Source organism: Simochromis diagramma, unplaced genomic scaffold (assembly GCF_900408965.1).
Source record: "Simochromis diagramma unplaced genomic scaffold, fSimDia1.1 OVJJ01000742.1, whole genome shotgun sequence".
In the NCBI taxonomy this organism is placed as follows: domain Eukaryota; kingdom Metazoa; phylum Chordata; class Actinopteri; order Cichliformes; family Cichlidae; genus Simochromis; species Simochromis diagramma.
In genome coordinates, this window is record NW_024387094.1 from 236,046 (window position 1) to 262,982 (window position 26,937).

General features: G+C 41.6%; 1 protein-coding gene and 1 long non-coding RNA gene across 3 annotated transcripts; one reads left to right on the forward strand and one right to left on the reverse strand.

Moving 5' to 3' along the window:
- The first annotated feature begins 1,002 nt into the window (after window positions 1–1,002).
- Window positions 1,003–5,032, forward strand: LOC120742808. The gene is made up of 3 exons (XR_005697965.1): window positions 1,003–1,340; window positions 2,201–2,465; window positions 4,990–5,032. It is a non-coding gene; the product is annotated as an uncharacterized LOC120742808 (long non-coding RNA).
- On the reverse strand, window positions 4,220–26,931 carry LOC120742801. 2 transcript variants are annotated; one of them, XM_040046240.1, is made up of 13 exons: window positions 26,707–26,931; window positions 24,950–26,573; window positions 24,121–24,378; window positions 23,372–23,806; window positions 9,584–9,847; window positions 9,221–9,475; window positions 8,889–9,137; window positions 8,500–8,757; window positions 6,572–6,874; window positions 6,209–6,478; window positions 6,004–6,087; window positions 5,840–5,879; window positions 4,220–4,953 (listed from the first exon to the last, which is right to left on the reverse strand). In XM_040046240.1, exons 1-13 carry the CDS (start codon window positions 26,888–26,890, stop codon window positions 4,927–4,929), a joined length of 4,251 nt encoding a protein of 1,416 aa, XP_039902174.1. In that variant the 5' UTR covers window positions 26,891–26,931; the 3' UTR covers window positions 4,220–4,926. The 2 variants fall into 2 exon arrangements, with proteins under 2 accessions (XP_039902174.1, XP_039902175.1); XM_040046241.1 differs by lacking the exons at window positions 4,220–4,953; window positions 5,840–5,879; window positions 6,004–6,087; ... (4 more) ...; window positions 9,221–9,475; window positions 9,584–9,847 and adding exons at window positions 17,436–18,172; window positions 21,485–21,922.
- Between the last annotated feature and the right edge of the window lie 6 nt (window positions 26,932–26,937).

Below are 26,937 nucleotides of genomic sequence, written 5' to 3' on the forward strand. Positions count from 1 at the left end.
AGAACATCTGTATGCTATACAGATCATCTGTATATCTCTACATATGTATACACAGTATATCTGTACATTTGTCTGCAGTTCATCTGTATATTTGGTCTCTCTGTACATAAACTGTTTATAACTATTCCACCTTTTACACTACCCTTATCTGTATATATCAGTATATTGTGGACTAGAATATGTTTGAGATGCCTCTGTGGATGTTTAGTAAGAAAAAACATTACATCATAAATATTAAGGTGCTCTACTGGAGTGAAGCAACTGGAAAGCTGCACAAGCAGAAATGAACGTTCACTTTTCAGCAACTATTATAGTGGAGCCTGAAGCCTGAACCTACAGCGAGTGCAGCTCTGCAGCCAGATCTGTGAGCTGAACTAAGTGGCAGCAACATAAGCATTTTTTCCCACAATTTTAAGCTGTTTTTTAGGAATCATATCATGAGATTGGTGTGACTGAGGAGGTGCGAGAATGTATCTGGAAAAAGAAATAAAATTGCCTAATACAGGGGTGGGGAACTCCAGGTCTCAAGCTCCAGTCTCCTGCAGGATTTAGATGTGTCCTTGATCCATTACAGCTGATTTAAATTGCTAAAATACCTTCTAATGGTGGGTGTGCATCCTGGTGGGCCGTCTGCAGCCCGGGACGGTGACACTACCCCTCAACAGGTCTTGAAGTTCACCAGAGGCCTATAAATAAACTAATCATTTGATTCAGGTCTGTTCACCAGGGTGAGATCTAAAACCTGCAGGACACCGGCCCATGAGGCCTGGAGTTCCCCACCCCTAGCCTAATACATCTAGGACACAATTTAAAGCTTTACAAACTTAATTACGATTATGTTGTCTGAGAACTAACACAGAGCAGAAAACGTACCTTGTGATTGAGCTAATTTTTTATTATTCCTCCACAGAGTGGACCAGCAGAGCTCAGAGGTTCCCAGTGGTCAGTCTGCCCAGCAGCATCAAACACAGCTGGACTCCATATTTATGGTCTGTACATGTACAACAACTATTTTTTACATCTATTCAGTTCACAGTCATCTCCATGCTGCTCTTTGTAGACCGGTGGATTTTCAGTGTGTCCAACATGGATCTAATGTTTGGCTCCATGATTTCAGTCTGATTGGCTCATTCATAAAGTATTCTGTTCCAGCTGCTGGAGGACAACATCATCACTTTTGTGAAGAACGAGCTGAAGAAGATCCAGAAGGTTCAGAGTCCAGATTACCCAGAATGGGAGGATGATGAGCAGAGGAGGAGCAGCAGAGAGGCATTTGAAGATCACAGTGAACTTCCTGAGGAGAATGAAGCAGGAGGAGCTGCCTGACCGACTCTAGAGCAGTAAGAGGATTTTTGTAAAAAGATTTAACCTTCTGTGTCATGGCACTTGGTCTTCGACCCAGTCTTTCGATCTTTCTGGACTTTACTGGGTTATTGAAATATCGTATGAGGCTAGTTTCATGGTTATGTTTACATCAAGCATCAAGTATGCTTTGGTGTAACAAATATTGAACAAGTTCGCACAATCACCTCTTTACAATGGACTATAATGTTTAAATGATTTGCCTGTGTGTAATAAACCATAACAGCACATTTCACATATCTGTAGTAAGAAAAATTTCTTTCTGAAAACACTGCACGTCTTTAATGTGCTGCTTGCTTGTGACTTCTTGATGTTGGTAAATACAATAAATGAAAAATACATGTACAACACATTATGCTTCTGCCGTGAGGTCCTTTTTTTTTGTTATTACTGATATATGACATTCCATTGGAAAGAGATGATTGTGAGAACTTGTTCATTATTTTTTCAATGAACAATTCAGCCGTTACACTTTTCAGTATCTGTTTGTATTTCGTGGAATCAACATTTGTGTGCGAGTACAGTTATTGCAAAAGTACCAAAAATAAACAAAGCCGACTCACAACTGTACAATAAAACTGTTACAGCCTCATTTTGTTTTTTCATTAATTGAAAATATTTTAATCACATTAATACAACCTGATGTGTAAATATTGGGATGACCACTAGATGGCTTCAGATCTCCATAAAATAAAAAATCAGCAGAAACATGAGACGTTCTCGTTTCTACACAAATAAATAAAACAAAGCATTTTAATTACGACATGAAAAAGAAAATACTCTAAAGCAGTTGTTAACACTTACTACGCTGACCTATTATTGCTCTTGTATATTACAGATTAGTATGATGCAATTGCGAGAGTTTTTACGGAGACCATAAAACTACATCTTCCTGATGATGACGACCATGACGACGATGTTAAAGATGATGGCGAGTGCTTCACCAGATCTCAAACTGCATGTGCTCCTTGAAGGCTGCTCTGATGATGATGATGACGACCATGATGATAATGATGACCAGGAGGATGATGATAATGATGATGGTGATGATGGCGAGTGCTTCACCAGATCTCAAACTGCGTGTGCTCCTTGAAGGCTGCTCTGTGCACGATGTTGTTGCTGAAGAGTGACTGTCAGTGAGTTACTGCAACCATACATAATATCTGGCTCTCTGAGGTCAGCTGATCAGTGCTTGTTGGCTGTCAAAGCTGTGGATCTCACTTCAATTAGACCCACAATCTGTGGTTCGAATGAATAATATACTGATGATGGGATTTCTATTTGTTATAAAGGGATAAAGCTTTATTACATTTAGTAAACGCATGTGAAGAGTGAAAGGATGGTATCAATATGTATCAATATGGATATATTAATAGGGTCATTTTATCCTCTTAACCCTTTAAAACCGGTCGGAGCGGGCACGCTCTCTTTTGCATAACTATTTTTAAATCTCTGTAGAACTGGAACCACATAAGCTAGCGCAATAACTTTTTGGGCATATGAAACCAGAGGAGTTCTACTTACATCTTATTCATTCAGCTTGTCTTAGGTCACGGTTTCCTTCCACATATAGCTTTGCAAAAATTGCATAAAAAGCACTTGCAGCAACAAAAACATAATATTCCAGAAACATGCTTTGCCGATCTGATCAGCTGTTCATAACACTTCCTACATTGGAATAGACGTCAGCACGAACTATCGCATGTCCGAAATTGGAAGTGACGTCATTTCGCAGAAAATGTAGGGGTTTTTTTTACATATGGGCCTTGCTTTATAAGCCTATACTGGTGTTTTTAAAACTCATGTTTGACTTCATGCCTTTCTGAATTGTTTCTGGGATGCTTAGAACTCAAATTGTATGAGAAGCTCATCTGTAACCGAAAGGTTGCCGGTTCGATCCCCAGCTCTCACTGTCCTGGTGGTTGTGTCCTTGGGCAAGACACTTTACCCTACCGCATACTGGTGTTGGCCAGATGGCGCGTTATTGCAGCCTCGCTTCTGTCAGTCTGCCCCAGGGCAGCTGTGGCTACAACTGTGGTTTGCCTGTACCAGTGTGTGAATGTGAGAGTGAATGAATAGTGAAATTGTAATTGCAATCCATTATCATTTTGATGCACATGCTGTTTTTTTTTTGTTTCAAATTTGCATTGTACTATTTATTTTCTTTTTTCCTGCTTTATATAAAAATTGGTGTATCTCAAAAATAAAACTATGAAGACGCTCAAAAGAAATTTCCTGTTGTTGGAAACTATTTTGTGCAATTTTTTTGTATTTACAGTTTTGAGGGATAAACCTCTTACATTTCTCTAACTATAAATATATGTAAAAAAAACAAAACAACAACGTTTTTTTTTATTTTTTTGTAGGTTATTGCACTTTTTTGCAATTTATGTAGTTACTAGAGCAGGGCGACCAAAAGTATTTATCACGATATACATTTGAAAATTTGCGATAACGATATATATAACTGATGATATAATTGACACTAGACAAAATAATTTACAACTTTATTAGTGTAAAACAAAAAAAAAACAAAACAATGTATTTTCACTTAAACAAGCAGCTGTTTTTTTTAATGTGCATTAAAAGTTATATAATATATAATAATATAATAAAAATTTAACAGTGCAAATGCAAATTCCTCGCTGACAGTTTAACCAAAAGGCATTTCCAGTGGAAACTGGCCGACAGATCCTGAGCATAATCATGTATACTATCTACAAAACTTAAAAAGAGGTTATACACACACAATACGGTAATATTATGTTGAAGCACAGTACGTATTACTCCGCGAGGCTCCGTCTACGGTAGCCGTAATGCTCCAACAATCCATCAAGCGGTGCGGGTTCGTAGCTTAGCAAAGTCTTACTAAAACATTTGACAGATTTTCGAGCGCCGTGCACATAAAATCGATTCGATGTCAGTAAACACAACCAGAGTTCATACATAAGGCACACGGAAGTATAAGAACCTATAACCTATCTGGTTATAGGTTCCATTGGAAAGAGATGATTGTGAGAACTTGTTCATTATTTTTTCAATGAACAATTCAGCCGTTACACTTTTCAGTATCTGTATTTCGTGGAATCAACATTTGTGTGCGAGTACAGTTATTGCAAAAGTACCAAAAATAAACAAAGCCGACTCACAACTGTACAATAAAACTGTTACAGCCTCATTTTGTTTTTTCACTAATTGAAAACATTTTAATCACAATAATACAACCTGATGTGTAAATATTGGGATGACCACTAGATGGCTTCAGATCTCCATAAAATAAAAAAATCAGCAGAAACATGAGACGTGCTCGTTTCTATTTCTATTATTGCTCTTGTATATTACAGATTAGTATGATGCAATTGCGAGAGTTTTTACTGAGACCATAAAAATACATCTCCCTGATGATGACGACCATGACGACGATGTTAAAGATGATGGCGAGCGCTTCAGATCTCAAACTGCGTGTGTTCCTTGAAGGCTGCTCTGATGATGATGATGACGACCATGATGATAATGATGACCAGGAGGATGATGATAATGACGATGGTGATGATGGCGAGTGCTTCACCAGATCTCAAACTGCGTGTGCTCCTTGAAGGCTGCTCTGATGATGATGATGACGACCAGGATGATGATGATGATGACCAGGAGGATGATGATAATGACGATGGTGATGATGGCGAGTGCTTCACCAGATCTCAAACTGCGTGTGTTCCTTGAAGGCTGCTCTGATGATGATGATGACGACCATGATGATGATGATGATGACCAGGATGATGATGATGATGACCAGGAGGATGATGATAATGACGATGGTGATGATGGCGAGTGCTTCACCAGATCTCAAACTGCATGTGCTCTTTGAAGGCTGCTCTGATGATGATGATGACGACCAGGATGATGATGATGATGACCAGGAGGATGATGATGATGACGATGGTGATGATGGCGAGTGCTTCACCAGATCTCAAACCGCATGTGCTCCTTGAAGGCTGCTCTGATGATGATGATGACGACCATGATGATAATGATGACCAGGAGGATGATGATGATGACGATGGTGATGATGGCGAGTGCTTCACCAGATCTCAAACTGCGTGTGCTCCTTGAAGGCTGCTCTGATGATGATGATGATGACGACCATGATGATGATGATGACCAGGAGGATGATGATAATGACGATGGTGATGATGGCGAGTGCTTCACCAGATCTCAAACTGCGTGTGCTCCTTGAAGGCTGCTCTGATGATGATGATGATGACGACCATGATGATGATGATGACCAGGAGGATGATGATAATGACGATGGTGATGATGGCGAGTGCTTCACCAGATCTCAAACTGCGTGTGCTCCTTGAAGGCTGCTCTGATGATGATGATGATGACGACCATGATGATAATGATGACCAGGAGGATGATGATGATGATGATGGTGATGATGGCGAGTGCTTCACCAGATCTCAAACTGTGTGTGCTCCTTGAAGGCTGCTCTGTGCACGATGTTGTTGCTGAAGAGTCTAGAAAGAGACCAAAGCAGAGAGAGCAGACGTCACTCACACAGAACAACATGAATCCACGTGAGCTCAGGCTGTGAATGATTCCTCTCAGAGTCTGAGAAGAAACTCCTTCATGTTGGCTCACCGCACACAGTGGATGGAGGGGTTGATGGAGAGCAGCTGCAGTAACACGTCGGTCGAAGCATCAGTGATCTGATTGTGACTCAGACTGTAACACAAACACAACATGTGGCTCTAACTGATCGCTGCACATTATATTACTGTAGTGTGTGTGAACAGGCTGATGGTTGTTGGTGCCTCCCACAGGAGGATCAGTGTGTGACACTCACTCTAGGACTTGGACTTTGTGCAGATGTGTGATGAGAGGGAGCAGCAGCTGGTCAGTGAGCTGACAGTGACTGAGGTCCAGCTCTGTCAGCCCTTCACACGAGTCCAGCATCTGGACCAAAGCCCCGCAGACCCTCTGATCCAGCGTGCTGTGACTGAGATCCAGCTCTCCACCCAGGGCTGTACACAGGGACACCGCCCGCCTCACTGCGTCCCTCTCACTGTTCACAGGAACCAGAGACAGCAGCTGGAGGAGGACAGTGTTACTGACTCTAAACAGGACAAACAGAGAAACTGTCAGGATGCATCAACACCAGCGTGAACAAGGTTCTCTCTGGTTCAGACTCTTCGGTGGTCTTTCCCACCTGAGGCGGACCCTGTGGAGGACAGGAAACAGCAGGTCCAGCACGCTGTCCTCCACCTCACAGTCTCGCAGGTCCAGCTGTGTGTCCCGGCTGCCCCGTGTCAGGATGGTGGAGACGGCCCTGCAGTCATCAGCAGTCAGACTCAGAGGCTCAGTCTGATCCTCCTCCGGTAGCTCCACACAGGAGGAGCAGGACAGATCCAAGCTGTGCTGCAGAGTCCTCAGCAGGCCTGACGCTGCCTCCTGCTGGACGTCACAGGCAGCACAGCAGTGGATGAACCTCAGCAGCTGGTTCCTGTCAACACTGGAAAGAAACGCATGGAGACAGAAAATCTAAAATTATAGATGCTGCAGACAAACTGCTAGCTCCAATAAAATGTGTTGATCTTTAAAACTAAAGGATTTTAAGAACAGCATCTATGAACTAGCAGCAGATACATTATTGTAATTAGATGTTGGATTTATGCACAGCACTCATGTTATTAAGACAAAGTCACACTGAGCCCAGTTTCCCTGCTTGGGCTGATTGTGCAGGTGGATGTTAACAGATAACAGCTTTAAATGAATAAGGACTCAGTTCATCTGGTAACTCGTTCATAATTTACTGCATTTATCAGATTAAAAGCATCATTTGTCAGCAGTGATGAAGAGTAAATGTCTCCTTTGTGTCCAGGAAGCCACAGAAACACAGCATGTAGCAGATTATTTTAATGGGTCCAGTTCAAATGTGTCAGCAGACAAACTTGTGATTTCCAGCCTTCAGCTTGTTGTTCGAGCAGCTGATAAAAGTAGCCCAGGAGGTGTAATGACAACACTTGATAATAACTATAATTAATACAATTAAATTGTTAATTCGACCAATTTTAATTCACTAAGATTAAAATGACAATAACGCTGATGATACCATTTGGTAAAACCACAAATGAGACACAAATCAGAAGCAACAAGTCGGAGGCTGCAGTTTGGGAAACACTGAAGATCACCAGAAATGTTTGGGCCTCATTTGTAAACTTCACTGAATTATTTCCAATAATATATTTTTAAACAATTATCTGTAGAATTAATGAGAAATTGCAAAGCTGACATTTGTAAAGTTTGTAAATAATTCATGAATATTGTGTGACATCTAAAAACAGGACGGCTAATGCTAAGCTGCAGTGTGTTCAGCGATAAGTCGGCCCTTAAAAAAAAAAAAGAAACTTTTGATTAGTCTGAATTTCTTTGTTGTTTAGTAAAGTCTGTGTTGGATTAAAATACAACAAACGGCTCTCACTGTTGCCATGACAGCGGGCTAATGCTAAAGAAAAGCGTGTGTGAATCTCTGAGACTAAACAACAGTCGGGGGCGGGGCATCTGTGATGAAACCCTCGATGATAAGCAGTGAAATACACATCTGGTCATCATTAAAGAACACATACCATAGTGATAACATGTTTGTGTCATCAGAGTGTAATTATCGTCTCTTTCCAACTATGATATATAAGATAGGAAGCTTCACCACATTGTTGTTCGTACATGTCGCCACTATGAGCGCCACTATCAGCGGCTCTGAATTCTTTTCCAGGGAAACTGAACTCAAAGCCGTCTTCAAACCAGCTTACTGTCTGTAAACATCACCATGAACCAGTTACTGTTTGATCCTGTTTCCTGTTCCGTGTTTGCTACGGTGACCCTGGGTTGTTAGACAGGCGCCCACTAATAAAATGTGTTATTGTTGCTGTTGTTGTTATTATTACTGCTCTACCTTTAAATGATGTTCACTCTGCCTGCTGTTTGAAACTGTCCTTGTAGTTTCTTGTTCAACTGTTCGTGTAATCTGTTCCACACTAACAGTAAAATGTTAGCTTGTTTTTGAAGCATTATGTTACAATAAAGTGTGTTGTTCAGCAATCACACAGTGCAGCACAGAAACGAGCTCTAATATCGGACCTGAGACGAGAAACGCTGTCCAGCATGAGGAGGATGGACTCTACTCCCCCTGCTGGTATGGAGGTCCACAGCAGGTTCAGTCTGACTCCGTCTCCGTGTCTGAGGATGAAGATCAGAGCAGCACAGTCCACTGAGTCCAGCTGTCTGCAGCTCAGGCTGATCACATGACCGAGTGACCTCAGCAAACTGGGAACAGCGTGACTGTCGTGAGCTCTGTAGAGCTCTCTGATGGAGCTCATCACAAAGCTGGGACTGGGCCTGAAAACAAAGAGTTTATTTCCAACTTTGTTTAAAGGATCCATGAAGTGCTGATTAAAGATGAGACAGCATTTCAAATCCTCCTGATTAATCAGCAGAAACTGTGTAAAAGATCAAACTACATTCAGCACCTTGTAAACACAATCCTGTCCAGAAAGGGAAGCAGACGTGTGGTCTCCTCCTGTAAGAACAGGTTCTTCCTCAGGTCCACAGTGATGGTCTGAGCCGACGGCTGCTGCAGCAGATAGTGAAGCAGCTCCCAGCTCAGGCAGCAGGAGGTCAGGTCTCCACCAACCTTACTCAAGAAGGACAACGTCAAGTCCTTGTCCTGGGTTTCATGGAGGAGAGACAGGAGCTGCTGGAAGCTCTCTTCACTCAGTCTGCAGAGATCATCAATATAAAATAAGCTTTGAAGTAAAAATCGACATTTTATTTGTCCTGTGATGTTCAGAAAGACATTTACTTGACTGTCAGAGGACCATGATGGAGCAGCAGTGCAATGAGACCCTGAGCAGGGATGCAGGTCTCAGTCAGGTCTAACCGTCCGACTGTCCAGTATCTCAGCAGGGAAGCCAAACTACTGACGGCCCTCAACAATACTCTGTGTGATGGTCGGGCTTTCTTAGGCACAAGAGAAAGCTCTTCAACAGCCAGCCGACGGGCCGCTCTGCCTCTTCTTACCCACTGAGACAGCAGCAAGGACATGTCGATGGAAAGCCTGAAGAACGAAGAGACGAAAGAGCAGAAATGATGAACACCAAGAACTAAAGATTCACATAGAAATGATGTTAGAAGAGCAGGAGAGAGTCATGGTTTCACTTCCTGCCTCAGACTGTGTAGTTGTGTTGTGTGTCTGAAGAGCAGAGCGCCTCCTCTGGCAGACATCTTGCTGGGTGTGAGGATGAGATCCACTTTAGAGCCGCACAGTTTGAGAACTCTCCCCACAGACCAGCAGCTTTTCCTGTGTAACGCTCCTGTTAGCAGCAGCTGGAAGCCCAGCAGCTGCAGCAGAGACTCCAGCTGCTGGGCCTCCTCTCTGGATCTTACAGACATGGATGTGCACACACTCTGGAAGAACTCTGGACCACAGCTGGAACACAGTGAAGATGGGATCAGACAACATGCTGGAAACGTTCTGCAAATGAAACCATCATCACTTATTTACCTGAGCTGTGAGATAAAAGGCAGACACTGCAGCAAACTCCTCACTTCACTCTCTTCATGTGAGCAGCCTCTCAGCTTCACTTGTTTCTTCTCTGGTTGGAGTTTCAGCAGCTCCAGGAGGATGGAGGTCTTTCTCTCTGAGAGGTCTATGGACCAGACTGCAGGAGCTGACTGGAAAACTGGCTGTAATGATGGAAGGACACTCAGACCTGTTTTAGTCTCACAGTCCTTCACATGAGAGTACAGATCCAACAGGAAGTCACTCTGATAATCTTCATCCATGTATCTCTCATGAAGAGGGGATGTCTGATATGTGCACACTGATGCTAACAGCTCCAGGATCTTCTCTCCTGTCTGCTGCTCTCTCTCTGCTGCTGCACAGAACAGACTCACAAAGAACCTGACTGCTTCATGGAGACGTGACCTCAGAGGAAGAACACTGGAACAATAAGAAGGAAACATTCAGAGATGATTTGATGTGAGCTGCATAAAAACAGCCACACACTGCTGATGGACTCCATGTTAAATATAACATAAACGAGGGAAACATATCATCTCAGTTGCAGCACATAACTAATTTATTAATCCTCATAAAAACAAGAAAACAAATATTTTAGAAATTTGTCAAAATTCCACTTTTAGAAGCTTCTTTAAATCAAGAAGAGACGGTAAAAACTTTACTTTAAGATTAAATGAATAGAAAAGTTGTTTTCTGCTTTCTTTGTAAAGTAACTATATACTATGTGTATACTGCATGTGGTGAACGCATGTTCTCCATCAAAACTCTTCACTAAGCTTCTGAATACAATCTGACTTACCTGAGCTGTGAGATAAAAGGCAGACACTGCAGCAAACTCCTCACTTCACTCTCTTCATGTGAGCAGCCTCTCAGTTCCACTTGTTTCTTCTCTGGTTGGAGTTTCAGCAGCTCCAGGAGGATGGAGGTCTTTCTCTCTGAGAGGTCTATGGACCAGACTGCAGGAGCTGACTGGAAAACTGGCTGTAATGATGGAAGGACACTCAGACCTGTTTTAGTCTCACAGTCCTTCACATGGGAGCACAGATCCAACAGGAAGTTACTCTGATAATGATTGTCCATGTATCTCTCATGAACAGGGAATGTCTGATATGTGCACACTGATGCTAACGGCTCCAGGATCTTCTCTCCTGTCTGCTGCTCTCTCTCTGCTGCTGCACAGAACAGACTCACAAAGAACCTGACTGCTTCATGAAGAAGTGACCTCAGAGGAAAAACACTGCAACAATAAGAAGGAAACATTTAGTGATGATTTGATGTGAGCTGCATTAAAACAGCCACACACTGCTGATGGACTTGTCCATGTGTGTCCTGTATATAATGAAACAGACAGTGTTGGGAAGGTAAGTTTTCAAATGTATTCCACTACAGATTACAGATTACATGCCCCAAAAGGTATTTTGTAACATATTCTGAATACTATGGATTACTTAATATATTATCAAGATTTTACAACTACATTAATGTCTCATTGCTGTGTGATTTATTACTATTACTGAAGGTTACTCACCAGACCAAAACCAACTCGATTTGAAATTTATTTCAAACCTAAAACCTTTAGTGAACAATTAAACAAATAAGAGTAAACTGCAATAATTTACTGGTAGCAATAAAATAATCTTCTACGTCTTAAGCTCTGTCCACACCTGTACAGCTTTTTCTATGTGTTTGGGCCTTTCGTTCACACGTAAACGGCATTTTGAATGATCTAAAACTGAGATTATTTTAAACTCCTTCTTTGCATTTACGTGGACGAGGAATACGGGGTTCATCACGCAGCGTCAAAACTTGTGCGTCTTTTTTCACGTCTTACTATCTGCAGTTTTTACACACTTACACACGCAGGTACTGTCCCCCCATTTAAAGGCAGAGGCCTCATTATTTTATGTTTAAAGCGGACCCTCGTTTATTGCGGCAGTTACATTCTAAAAAATCCCGCGATAGGTGAAATCTGTACAGTAGTCAGCTTCATTTTTTAAAGTTATTATAGATGTTTGAAGGCTGTAAATAACCTCACTACAAGCTGTACACTTTCCTCAGACAGGTATGAACATTTTCACTCTTCTCTCGCTTGTTTAAACACAAAGTTCAAACCTTGTTAGAAAAATAAGTCCAGTATTATAGAAGAAACAAAGATCAAACCCTGTTTTCAGAACATGGGAACAGCTGCAGAGAGTTCAACATTAATGAATCAATGGTACAGAAGTAGACGAAGCAAGAAGAATGAGTCAAGTTTGACTCCTCTGACTGTTTGGCTTTGCTTAATGCGTCTTATAATCTGAAGAATGCGGTAACTTCTAGCTTCCTTTAGCATGTGCAGGAGTCAAACTTTTGGTGCCATAGTTAGCGTCTTCCTCAGCCTTTTGGGAGCTACCACAGGAGCCTCTGACGGTGCAAAAGGTTTCGTCGACATTGTTGTGTTTGTGGGGGAGAAAACCTACAAACATACAGCACTGCTAGCGATCGAGGATTTATGTAAATTTGACAAGCTGAACTCGTTCTGTACTGGACAGGAGACACGGCTCAAGGTTGATTGGTAACGGTCTGCAACAAATCAGGATGCACAACACAATGCGCTGTTAAAAAAAGAAAGAAAAATCTGCAGAATTGCACGGACCACACTGCCCATGAGGCTCCCGTCTTCAGGGCTGTGCCTGTAACACTGCTCATATTGCCTTACTATTAAAATAGTTTTCAATAATAATTTTTACAAATATTTCTTACAGCTCTAATGTGCAGCACAGAGCGCTCACACACATCTATTCATTCACTTCTTCACAGATGTTGATCATCCATTCATGTGCTCATGTTTGTGACTGATGAAGGCAGCATTCGATTGGTCCATTTAGTGTGGAAGAAGAGAGAAAGAGCGAATCAAAGGCCTCCTTTTATGTGACTGTGGACAGAGACTGAAGCTGAACACAAAGTTTCCCCCACATTGTCACAGCTGTCATCTCTGACTGCAGGTTTAGCTTTCATCAAGCCAGCTCACACAAAGAAAGCCTGCTTATGATCAAGCTGCTTCACTCTTCAGCCGTCTGTACAATTATACAATTATATTAAAATGCATATACTGAAAAATGTTTCCACTGCTGACTTCAGGGAGCATCTCGTCTGAAGAATTAATCATGTAAAGAAGAATTCATGTACCTGAGCTGTGAGATAAAAGGCAGACACTGCAGCAAACTCCTCACTTCACTCTCTTCTTCTTCTTCTTCTTCTAATTCTCCTTCTTCCCACATCAACAGCTTCACTTGTTTCTTCTCTGGTTGGAGTTTCAGCAGCTCCAGGAGGATGGAGGTCTTTCTCTCTGAGAGGTCTATGGACCAGACTGCAGGAGCTGACTGGAAAACTGGCTGTAATGATGGAAGGACACTCAGACCTGTTTTAGTCTCACAGTCCTTCACATGGGAGCACAGATCCAACAGGAAGTCTCTCTGATAATGTTCATCCATGTGTCTCTCATGAAGAGGGAATGTCTGATATGTGCACACTGATGCTAACAGCTCCAGGATCTTCTCTCCTGTCTGCTGCTCTCTCTCTGCTGCTGCACAGAACAGACTCACAAAGATCCTGACTGCTTCATCACGATCTGAACACCCATCAACACTGGAACAATAAGAAGGAAACATTCAGTGATGATTTGATGTGAGCTGCATAAAAACAGCCACACACTGCTGATGGACTCCATCTGGTCCATGCTTCCTGTACATAATGACGCTCCATGTTAAATATAACATAAACGAGGGAAACATATCATCTCAGTTGCAGCACATAACTAATTTATTAATCCTCATAAACACAAGAAAACACAAATATTTTAGAAATTTATCAAAATTCCACTTTTAGAAGCTTCTTTAAATCAAGAAGAGACGGTAAAAACTTTACTTTAAGATGAAATGAATAGAAAAGTTGTTTTCTGCGTTCTTTGTAAAGTAACTATATACTATGTGTATACTGCATGTGGTGAACGCATGTTCTCCATCAAAACTCTTCACTAAGCTTCTGAATACAATCTGACTTACCTGAGCTGTGAGATAAAAGGCAGACACTGCAGCAAACTCCTCACTTCACTCTCTTCATGTGAGCAGCCTGTCAGCTCCACTTGTTTCTTCTCTGGTTGGAGTTTCAGCAGCTCCAGGAGGATGGAGGTCTTTCTCTCTGAGAGGTCTATGGACCAGACTGCAGGAGCTGACTGGAAAACTGGCTGTAATGATGGAAGGACACTCAGACCTGTTTTAGTCTCACAGTCCTTCACATGGGAGCACAGATCCAACAGGAAGTCACTCTGATAATACTTCTCCATGCGTCTCTCATGAAGAGGGAATGTTCGATATCTGCACACTGATGCTAACGGCTCCAGGATCTTCTCTCCTGTCTGCTGCTCTCTCTCTGCTGCTGCACAGAACAGACTCACAAAGAACCTGACTGCTGCATGACAATTCCAAACATCAAGACTGTAACAATAAGAAGGAAACATTTAGAGATGATTTGATGTGAGCTGCATAAAAACAGCCACACACTGCTGATGGACTCCATCTTGTATATAATGAAAGTCCATTTTAAAGCCATCTTCCATCAGAGCAGCTGAACAGTGTTCTTAGACAGTTACTGACTCACAACACAAACACTCAGCCTGTGTGTGAAATCACTGCGTTCTGAACTGTAACTGTTATTTTATTCGCTGTCTGACTTTAGAGAGTCAAATACTAAACATCAACAATGCAGAAACACACAGAGGGGAACAACAACATCTACAACAGCAGCTTCACCTGCTGCTCACATCACACACCTCTCTGCTGTCTGACATCTTCATCTGCTCACTATAGAGCTGCTACCACCATCATCATCATCATGCTCAGTAAAACAAAGCCAGAGATAAAGTCCAGCTTCATGTAACTCATTCATTTACTGAGTTACGTCACTGAAGGACTCGCTGAGTTTGCTTTCATGCTGTTTCCATGGCGATGATGGATTCAGGTGTAAAGGATGTTTCTGGCATGTGTGCACTCCAACACTCTGCAGCAGGAGCTCAGTCACATGATCCTATCAAATATAAATCTAACCTTTCTGATCAGAACGTCTTTATTCTAGATGCTGATAAGCATTAAAAGTCGTCTGATATTCATAGAAAATATGAAACTTCATAGCAACAAACAGCTGAACACGTCAGTGAAACACAGGGATGGACTGAGAACGTTTCCCTCTGAAATATGACAGAGTCTGAATACATTTATAACATGATCCATGTAGATGAAGTCAAACATATGATGCTGATGACAAACAGGCAGCACAAGACAAAATCATCACTTTACAATTCATGGAGCTCCAAATATTTCCATCACTTATTTTCACAGCACATCTTCTCTTACAGATATTTGACTCGTGTGAAGAGCATGTTGTTTACCTGAGCTGTGAGATAAAAGGCAGACACTGCAGCAAACTCCTCACTTCACTCTCTTCATGTGAGCAGCCTCTCAGCTCCACTTGTTTCTTCTCTGGTTGGAGTTTCAGCAGCTCCAGGAGGATGGAGGTCTTTCTCTCTGAGAGGTCTATGGACCAGACTGCAGGAGCTGACTGGAAAACTGGCTGTAATGATGGAAGGACACTCAGACCTGTTTCAGTCTCACAGTCCTTCACATGGGAGCACAGATCCAACAGGAAGTCACTCTGATAATACTTCTCCATGCGTCTCTCATGAAAAGGGAATGTCTGATATGTGCACACTGATGCTAACAGCTCCAGGATCTTCTCTCCTGTCTGCTGCTCTCTCTCTGCTGCTGCACAGAACAGACTCACAAAGATCCTGACTGCTGCATGATGAAGTGACCACAGATGAAGAACCCTGTAACAATAAGAAGGAAACATTTAGAGATGATTTGATGTGAGCTGCATAAAAACAGCCACACACTGCTGATGGACTCCATGTGTGTCCTGTATATAATGAAACAGTCAGTGTTGGGAAGGTAACTTTTCAAATGTATTCCACTACAGATTACAGATTACATGCCCCAAAGTGTATTTTGTAACATATTCTGAATACTATGGATTACTTAATATATTATCAAGATTTTACAACTACATTAATGTCCTATTGCTGTGTGATTTATTACTATTACTGAAGGTTACTCACCAGATCAAAACCAACTCGATTTGAAATTTATTTCAAACCTAAAACCTTTAGTGAACAATTAAACAAATAAGAGTAAACTGCAATAATTTACTGGTAGCAATAAAATAATCTTCTACGTCTTAAGCTCTGTCCACACCTGTACAGCTTTTTCTATGTGTTTGGGCCTTTCGTTCACACGTAAACGGCATTTTGAATAATCTAAAACTGAGATCTTTTAAAACTCCTTCTTTGCATTTACGTGGACGAGGAATACGGGGTTCATCACGCAGCGTCAAAACTTGTGCGTCTTTTTTCACGTCTTACTATCTGCAGTTTTTACACACTTACTCAGCAGTTACTGTCCCCCCATTTAAAGGCAGAGGCCTCATTATTTTATGTTTAAAGCGGACCCTCGTTTATTGCAGCAGTTAGGTTCTAAAAAATCCCGCGATAGGTGAAATCTGTACAGTAGTCAGCTTCATTTTTTAAAGTTATTATAGATGTTTGAAGGCTGTAAATAACCTCACTACAAGCTGTACACTTTCCTCAGACAGGTATGAACATTTTCACTCTTCTCTCGCTTGTTTAAACACAAAGTTCAAACCTTGTTAGAAAAATAAGTCCAGTATTATAGAAGAAACAAAGATCAAACCCTGTTTTCAGAACATGGGAACAGCTGCAGAGAGTTCAACATTAATGAATCAATGGTACAGAAGTAGACGAAGCAAGAAGAATGAGTCAAGTTTGACTCCTCTGACTGTTTGGCTTTGCTTAATGCGTCTTATAATCTGAAGAATGCGGTAACTTCTAGCTTCCTTTAGCATGTCCAGGAGTCAAACTTTTGGTGCCATAGTTAGCGTCTTCCTCAGCCTTTTGGGAGCTACCACAGGAGCCTCTGACGGTGCAAAAGGTTTCGTCGACATTGTTGTGTTTGTGGGGGAGAAAACCTACAAACATACAGCACTGCTAGCGATCGAGGATTTATGTAAATTTGACAAGCTGAACTCGTTCTGTACTGGACAGGAGACACGGCTCAAGGTTGATTGGTAATGGTCTGCAACAAATCAGGATGCACAACACAATGCGCTGTTAAAAAAAAGAAAGAAAAATCTGCAGAATTGCACGGACCACACTGCCCATGAGGCTCCCGTCTTCAGGGCTGTGCCTGTAACACTGCTCATATTGCCTTACTATTAAAATAGTTTTCAATAATAATTTTTACAAATATTTCTTACAGCTCTAATGTGCAGCACAGAGCGCTCACACACATCTATTCATTCACTTCTTCACAGATGTTGATCATCCATTCATGTGCTCATGTTTGTGACTGATGAAGGCGCCATTCGATTGGTCCATTTAGTGTGGAAGAAGACAGAAATAACAAATCAAAGGCCTCCTTTTATGTGAGTGTGGACAGAGACTGAAGCTGAACACAAAGTTTCCCCCACATTGTCACAGCTGTCATCTCTGACTGCAGGTTTAGCTTTCATCAAGCCAGCTCACACAAAGAAAGCCTGCTTATGATCAAGCTGCTTCACTCTTCAGCCGTCTGTACAATTATACAATTATATTAAAATGCATATACTGAAAAATGTTTCCACTGCTGACTTCAGGGAGCATCTCGTCTTCTGAAGAATTAATCATGTAAAGAAGAATTCATGTACCTGAGCTGTGAGATAAAAGGCAGACACTGCAGCAAACTCCTCACTTCACTCTCTTCATGTGAGCAGCCTGTCAGCTCCACTTGTTTCTTCTCTGGTTGGAGTTTCAGCAGCTCCAGGAGGATGGAGGTCTTTCTCTCTGAGAGGTCTATGGACCAGACTGCAGGAGCTGACTGGAAAACTGGCTGTAATGATGGAAGGACACTCAGACCTGTTTTAGTCTCACAGTCCTTCACATGGGAGTACAGATCCAACAGGAAGTCACTTTGATAATACTTATCCATGTGTCTCTCATAAAGAGGGAATGTCTGATATGTGCACACTGATGCTAACAGCTCCAGGATCTTCTCTCCTGTCTGCTGCTCTCTCTCTGCTGCTGCACAGAACAGATTCCCAAAGAACCTGACTGCTTCATGATGAAGTGACCTCAAAGGAAGAACACTGTAACAATAAGAAGGAAACATTTAGTGATGATTTGATGTGAGCTGCATAAAAACAGCCACACACTGCTGATGGACTCCATCTTGTATATAATGAAAGTCCATTTTAAAGCCATCTTCCATCAGAGCAGCTGAACAGTGTTCTTAGACAGTTACTGACTCACAACACAAACACTCAGCCTGTGTGTGAAATCACTGCGTTCTGAACTGTAACTGTTATTTTATTCACTGTCTGACTTTAGAGAGTCAAATACTAAACATCAACAATGCAGAAACACACAGAGGGGAACAACAACATCTACAACAGCAGCTTCACCTGCTGCTCACATCACACACCTCTCTGCTGTCTGACATCTTCATCTGCTCACTATAGAGCTGCTACCACCATCATCATCATCATGCTCAGTAAAACAAAGTCAGAGATAAAGTCCAGCTTCATGTAACTCATTCATTTACTGAGTTACGTCACTGAAGGACTCGCTGAGTTTGCTTTCATGCTGTTTCCATGGCGATGATGGATTCAGGTGTAAAGGATGTTTCTGGCATGTGTGCACTCCAACACTCTGCAGCAGGAGCTCAGTCACATGATCCTATCAAATATAAATCTAACCTTTCTGATCAGAACGTCTTTATTCTAGATGCTGATAAGCATTAAAAGTCGTCTGATATTCATAGAAAATATGAAACTTCATAGCAACAAACAGCTGAACACGTCAGTGAAACACAGGGATGGACTGAGAACGTTTCCCTCTGAAATATGACAGAGTCTGAATACATTTATAACATGATCCATGTAGATGAAGTCAAACATATGATGCTGATGACAAACAGGCAGCACAAGACAAAATCATCACTTTACAATTCATGGAGCTCCAAATATTTCCATCACTTATTTTCACAGCACATCTTCTCTTACAGATATTTGACTCGTGTGAAGAGCATGTTGTTTACCTGAGCTGTGAGATAAAAGGCAGACACTGCAGCAAACTCCTCACTTCACTCTCTTCATGTGAGCAGCCTCTCAGCTCCACTTGTTTCTTCTCTGGTTGGAGTTTCAGCAGCTCCAGGAGGATGGAGGTCTTTCTCTCTGAGAGGTCTATGGACCAGACTGCAGGAGCTGACTGGAAAACTGGCTGTAATGATGGAAGGACACTCAGACCTGTTTTAGTCTCACAGTCCTTCACATGGGAGCACAGATCCAACAGGAAGTTAATCTGATAATCTTCATCCATGTGTCTCTCATGAAAAGGGAATGTCTGATATGTGCACACTGATGCTAACAGCTCCAGGATCTTCTCTCCTGTCTGCTGCTCTCTCTCTGCTGCTGCACAGAACAGACTCACAAAGATCCTGACTGCTGCATGATGAAGTGACCACAGATGAAGAACCCTGTAACAATAAGAAGGAAACATTTAGAGATGATTTGATGTGAGCTGCATAAAAACAGCCACACACTGCTGATGGACTCCATGTGTGTCCTGTATATAATGAAACAGTCAGTGTTGGGAAGGTAACTTTTCAAATGTATTCCACTACAGATTACAGATTACATGCCCCAAAGTGTATTTTGTAACATATTCTGAATACTATGGATTACTTAATATATTATCAAGATTTTACAACTACATTAATGTCCTATTGCTGTGTGATTTATTACTATTACTGAAGGTTACTCACCAGATCAAAACCAACTCGATTTGAAATTTATTTCAAACCTAAAACCTTTAGTGAACAATTAAACAAATAAGAGTAAACTGCAATAATTTACTGGTAGCAATAAAATAATCTTCTACGTCTTAAGCTCTGTCCACACCTGTACAGCTTTTTCTATGTGTTTGGGCCTTTCGTTCACACGTAAACGGCATTTTGAATAATCTAAAACTGAGATCTTTTAAAACTCCTTCTTTGCATTTACGTGGACGAGGAATACGGGGTTCATCACGCAGCGTCAAAACTTGTGCGTCTTTTTTCACGTCTTACTATCTGCAGTTTTTACACACTTACTCAGCAGTTACTGTCCCCCCATTTAAAGGCAGAGGCCTCATTATTTTATGTTTAAAGCGGACCCTCGTTTATTGCAGCAGTTAGGTTCTAAAAAATCCCGCGATAGGTGAAATCTGTACAGTAGTCAGCTTCATTTTTTAAAGTTATTATAGATGTTTGAAGGCTGTAAATAACCTCACTACAAGCTGTACACTTTCCTCAGACAGGTATGAACATTTTCACTCTTCTCTCGCTTGTTTAAAACACAAAGTTCAAACCTTGTTAGAAAAATAAGTCCAGTATTATAGAAGAAACAAAGATCAAACCCTGTTTTCAGAACATGGGAACAGCTGCAGAGAGTTCAACATTAATGAATCAATGGTACAGAAGTAGACGAAGCAAGAAGAATGAGTCAAGTTTGACTCCTCTGACTGTTTGGCTTTGCTTAATGCGTCTTATAATCTGAAGAATGCGGTAACTTCTAGCTTCCTTTAGCATGTCCAGGAGTCAAACTTTTGGTGCCATAGTTAGCGTCTTCCTCAGCCTTTTGGGAGCTACCACAGGAGCCTCTGACGGTGCAAAAGGTTTCGTCGACATTGTTGTGTTTGTGGGGGAGAAAACCTACAAACATACAGCACTGCTAGCGATCGAGGATTTATGTAAATTTGACAAGCTGAACTCGTTCTGTACTGGACAGGAGACACGGCTCAAGGTTGATTGATAATGGTCTGCAACAAATCAGGATGCACAACACAATGCGCTGTTAAAAAAAAGAAAGAAAAATCTGCAGAATTGCACGGACCACACTGCCCATGAGGCTCCCGTCTTCAGGGCTGTGCCTGTAACACTGCTCATATTGCCTTACTATTAAAATAGTTTTCAATAATAATTTTTACAAATATTTCTTACAGCTCTAATGTGCAGCACAGAGCGCTCACACACATCTATTCATTCACTTCTTCACAGATGTTGATCATCCATTCATGTGCTCATGTTTGTGACTGATGAAGGCGCCATTCGATTGGTCCATTTAGTGTGGAAGAAGAGAGAAAGAGCGAATCAAAGGCCCCCTTTTATGTGAGTGTGGACAGAGACTGAAGCTGAACACAAAGTTTCCCCCACATTGTCACAGCTGTCATCTCTGACTGCAGGTTTAGCTTTCATCAAGCCAGCTCACACAAAGAAAGCCTGCTTATGATCAAGCTGCTTCACTCTTCAGCCGTCTGTACAATTATATTAAAATGCATATACTGAAAAATGTTTCCACTGCTGACTTCAGGGAGCATCTCGTCTTATGAAGAATTAATCATGTAAAGAAGAATTCATCTACCTGAGCTGTGAGATAAAAGGCAGACACTGCAGCAAACTCCTCACTTCACTCTCTTCATGTGAGCAGCCTATCAGCTCCACTTGTTTCTTCTCTGGTTGGAGTTTCAGCAGCTCCAGGAGGATGGAGGTCTTTCTCACTGAGAGGTTTATGAACCAGACTGCAGGAGCTGACTGGAAAACTGGCTGTAATGATGGAAGGACACTCAGGCCTGTTTTAGTCTCACAGTCCTTCACATGGGAGTACAGATCCAACAGGAAGTCACTTTGATAATACTTATCCATGTGTCTCTCATAAAGAGGGAATGTCTGATATGTGCACACTGATGCTAACAGCTCCAGGATCTTCTCTCCTGTCTGCTGCTCTCTCTCTGCTGCTGCACAGAACAGACTCACAAAGAACCTGACTGCTTCATGATGAAGTGACCTCAAAGGAAGAACACTGTAACAATAAGAAGGAAACATTTAGTGATGATTTGATGTGAGCTGCATAAAAACAGCCACACACTGCTGATGGACTCCATCTTGTATATAATGAAAGTCCATTTTAAAGCCATCTTCCATCAGAGCAGCTGAACAGTGTTCTTAGACAGTTACTGACTCACAACACAAACACTCAGCCTGTGTGTGAAATCACTGCGTTCTGAACTGTAACTGTTATTTTATTCGCTGTCTGACTTTAGAAAGTCAAACACTAAACATCAACAATGCAGAAACACACAGAGGGGAACAACAGCATCTACAACAGCAGCTTCACCTGCTGCTCACATCACACACGTGGAAATCACATATTTACTAACAATTTACAGTTAATTCATTTAGATTAAGATTTGTTTACTTTGAAAATTAGACTCAATTAATATTTTCTGGTTCAGAAAAGTCTTAAACACAAAGATTCACATGTTCGTGGCCACGTTGAGCCTCCTGTCAGTGTTTAGTTTCACCAGACTAGCTCTCTGTACCTGGCTATATCACCATGGTAACAGATGCTGAACACAGCCTGGTGTAGATCAGGTTATGTTCAGTGTCAGATTAAAATCAGCTGTAAGTGACACATTTTCTCTGAGTCTTTTATGTCCAGTCTGCTCTGAGCTGGAGCTCATGATAACATGAACGTCACTTTGATGTGGTGACAAACTCCTTCACCAGATTGTGTGTCAGAGCTGAATGCAGCGAGTAACCTTTCATGTTTAAGTGGATCGAGGTCAAAGTGTCACAGCTTTAATGTGCAGCTGTCAGCTTACAAATAAACTGCAGCACAGAGCGCTCACACACATTCATTCATTCACATGTTAATGATTGCTACCAGCATCGCTTAGTCTCCTTTGATGCAGCAACGGTGTTGCCTGTGTTGTTATAGTTACATATTGTTTATAGCTCTGAGTCACCTGTTAATGTAACAATATTTCTTATTAATGGAGGTGAAGTCAGTGGGTGGAAGAAGACAGAAATAACGTATGAATGGTCGTTGTGTGGATGTGGAGAAGAGAGGCCCCAAATGCAGGCTGAAGCTGAACATCCTGGATGACTCAAACTGTTTCCCTCTGCAGTGACAGCTGCTTGATGCTGTTTTGTTTTAAAGCCCATCAGAAACACATAAATACCTTAACAGTACAATTTTTATTAATATTTTTAATGAAGCTTTTTTTCCCAGGAGGTCTTAGTGATGCTGTAAATGTCACTAAGTGCAGTTTTATTCTCACAGACAAACTGTCACATGTTAAAAAACTGTTGAAGGTAAACGTTACAAATTTGTGGACTCATTTCTATAAACTGGCTTCAATCAAGCAGCAACTAAATTGTCAAATAGAGCTAAAATATTTTCATGAATTATTTTCAGCACTCATTTATTGACAGACAGACTTTATTGTGTGAAGAACGTGTCATTTACCTGAGCCGTGAGATAAAAGGCAGACACTGCAGCAAACTCCTCACTTCACTCTCTTCATGTGAGCAGCCTGTCAGCTCCACTTGTTTCTTCTCTGGTTGGAGTTTCAGCAGCTCCAGGAGGATGGAGGTCTTTCTCTCTGAGAGCTTTATGGACCAGACTGCAGGAGCTGACTGGAAAACTGACTGTAATGATGGAAGGACACTCAGACCTGTTTTAGTCTCACAGTCCTTCACATGGGAGTACAGATCCAGCAGGAAGTCACTCTGATATTTGTCATTGGAATGAGAATGAAGAGGGAATTTCTGATAAGAGCAGACTGATGATAACATGTTGAGGATCTTCTCTCCTGTCCTTTGTTGTCTATCTGCTGCTACAATGAAGAGATTCATCAACAACTCAGTTTGATCTGAGAGATTTCCTGATGACTGACAGAAACTGGAAGAAAGAAAAGGAAACACGATGTGATGATTTGATCTGAGAACAACAAACAGAAACAAGCAGCACTGATACCGTCCTAGATTTGTCTCAGATAAATATCTCCAGCATTAAAAATACATTCAAGACATATACGGTCAGTATTAGAGATGCAGGGCTCGCGAAATCGCTAGCCCCGGTACGTCGGGCTAGCGATTTCGCGAGCCCTGCGTTGGTTCAATTATTTCTATAAAGTAACTCAACTGGATTTTAAACCACAATTGAAGATCACATGAAAACATTGAGTGTTTAATAAGTAAAACCAAAGAGCATACCTGAGTGAGTGGATGTGGGGTAAATGGTGTAAGAGGAACGAGCTCGCACTTTGACAGACTCTGTGATCACAGTGAAGGCAGACTTTCACCTTCCTCTTCCTCTTCTGCAGGACTCTGACAGCTCGGTCATACAGTTGTGTTTCACTGTTGACTGGGAGGTGCAGCTGATTCTCGGTGAAGTCAAGTAAACTCACGTAATCCACGTCCACCTCACTCAGAAGAGAAATGCTCCACAGCTGGCGTGACAAGGAGTCACTCCTACAGTTGGAAGGTTGGTAGAGAAATTCATTCGTTCACATGTAATCAGCTGCTGAGAACTATTATTATATTATATATGATTATTTATTATTATTATTATTATATTATTATAGTCTATTTGTGTAGATTCATGCTGAAACTGAAGAACCATGTTCGCTTTTTTCATGCAAAACTCCTAATTTGTGCAAAGCTGCAAGAGGTTTACAAGTTAAATGTGCTTCAGCTGAGACTGAAAATGTCTTAAGTAATAAAATCTCTCATTCAAATGACAAAAGTCCAGGTAAAGTTAGTTAGCTTTCTGGGATCCCCTCACCTGGATTATTATGTATGCATCAAGACTTAAGAATAATGTTACCAAATACCTAAAGACTACGTACAAACTTTCTGCTGTCTACAACTCACTGGAAACATGATGAAACAAAGCTGAAACAAATCCTTCTCACTACTATGTTTTCATTTTTCACTTTAAGAAAAACACATACTGATCTAAATCACTGAATGCTTTACATTTAAAACAATAAAAACAGATGTACAGAACCCTTTAACTTCAGATCTAAATGTTCTCACTTACCTTTGAAGTTTGCTGAGACATCCCAGCAAAGGCCTCATTCCCTGTTTTGATACTGTTGTATCCTCCAGGTTCAGCTCTATTTTCCTCTCCTGACTCTGGCTGATTACATAGGCCAGAACACAACACTGCTGAGGATCAAGAGTCTCTCCACTCACATCAATACAGTAGTCGAGTTTATCCAGGAGGCAGAGGCAGGCATCAGGTGACTGAGACTCATAGAGGCATTGACATAAGAACATTAAGTCCACTTCACAGTCTTCACTGTCACTACAACCTACAAAGGTGGTCACCAAGTGTTTGAAGAACCAGCCAGACGTGTCTCTGAGCTGCTGAGGAGGAAGGAGACCTTCTAACAAATCAGTGTTCTTCTCATTCAACAGTCCACACAGGAAAGGGACCAAATGTTTCATGTGTTTGCTGCCCTGAACCAGACACTTCTGTAGAACACATCTGGTCTTCTCTGGATCCTTTAAGACCCACAGAGCTGCAAAAAACTCCTGAACCGTGTAGTGGAGAAAGGCACACAAGGGTTTCTTTACAGTTGGGCTGATTTGAATTACATTCCTGCTCAAAATGGCCAAATTAGCACAGCTGTCTAGTTTGGGCAGTGATGTTAGGCTCACATTTTTCCCTTCTGTTGCACAAAAAGCTGCCTGAGATAAAGACAGTATTGCATCCCATTTAGTGCTTTCATTTTCAGGTGTCTTGGAAACATTTCTCTGATTGCAGAAATGGAGGATATTGAGGTATATTTCAGTAACTGTGCAGGGATGTGCAGAGAAATCTGAGCCCTCAAAGCTAAAGCAGGCGACCACCATCAGGGCGTACATGGGGACGTGGCAAAGAGAGAATAACTCCAAGTTACACAAGACTTTGTTGAAGTGATCCTCACTCAGATTCTTGGATAAGTACTCTCTGATGCCCTGCTCACTGAAGCCTTTCACTTCCACTCTGAGACAGTCCCAATCCAACAGGAAGTCTGCTGACTCCACCTCTGGTCTGCAGGTGATGATGATCTTTGCTTCGGGTAGAAGGGTCTTCTGTATGAGCTTAAACACCACAGATGTAGAGCCAACATCTGTAAATCCATCAAAAATGATGGTAACACTGTCAGCATTATCCTTTATGTCCTTTAAGACCTCATCGTTGCCTTCATCTGGTTCACAGAACACACTGAAGAGAAGATCCTCCAGTTTATGGAGCTCTGTGATGTTGGGTGCTTCTCTCATATCAAAGTAGAACATGTAATCCAGACCTCTGTTATCTTTCTCTGACCACAGTTTCAACATCTGATGGACCACAGCTGTTTTCCCAGTTCCAGGTTTTCCTACCAAAAGGATTTTTCTTTCATATGTTTTCAGCAGTTCACTGGGAGAGGTTCCATGTTTGTCCTCAGGTATGTACGTTTTTAGTTTTTTAGGTCGAAGCTTCCTGCTTTTCTTGATCTTTGACTTTTTTATTTTGGATGCTGAAGCCTGTCCTGGTGTGTCTAACACAAGCGAGGTGTAGGACAGGGAGCTCTGCTTGTTGAACAGGACTGCTTTACTTTGGGTCCATGATCTTTCTGAAATCTTTTGAGCTTCTGATTTCAGCTTTTGTTGGTATCTGTGACACCGGCTGGGGCCTGAAAGAAAGGAGGTGTGGGAGAAAAAAAAAGCAGAACAATTTAATGTCACTGATGTGTCACTGGACAGCATCACAATATGGATGGATTAAAAATCATCAATGCGTTAAAATCATTTCAGTTTAAAAAATACCTTGTACATCCATGTTAATGTCCTCCCTGAAGGAAAAGCAGCTGATCCAGTAGTTGAGATCAAACATGTTGGACAGAGAGGACGATGACTCTGGATTTTCTGCGAAAGACAGTGATCTCTCTCCAGAGGTTCTCCTTGTTGTGTCAATAATCCTGAGAAACTCATAGCAAGCTTCTTCCCCCATTTCTATAACATAGTCTACAATTCTTCTGGTTTTTTCAAATCCATCAC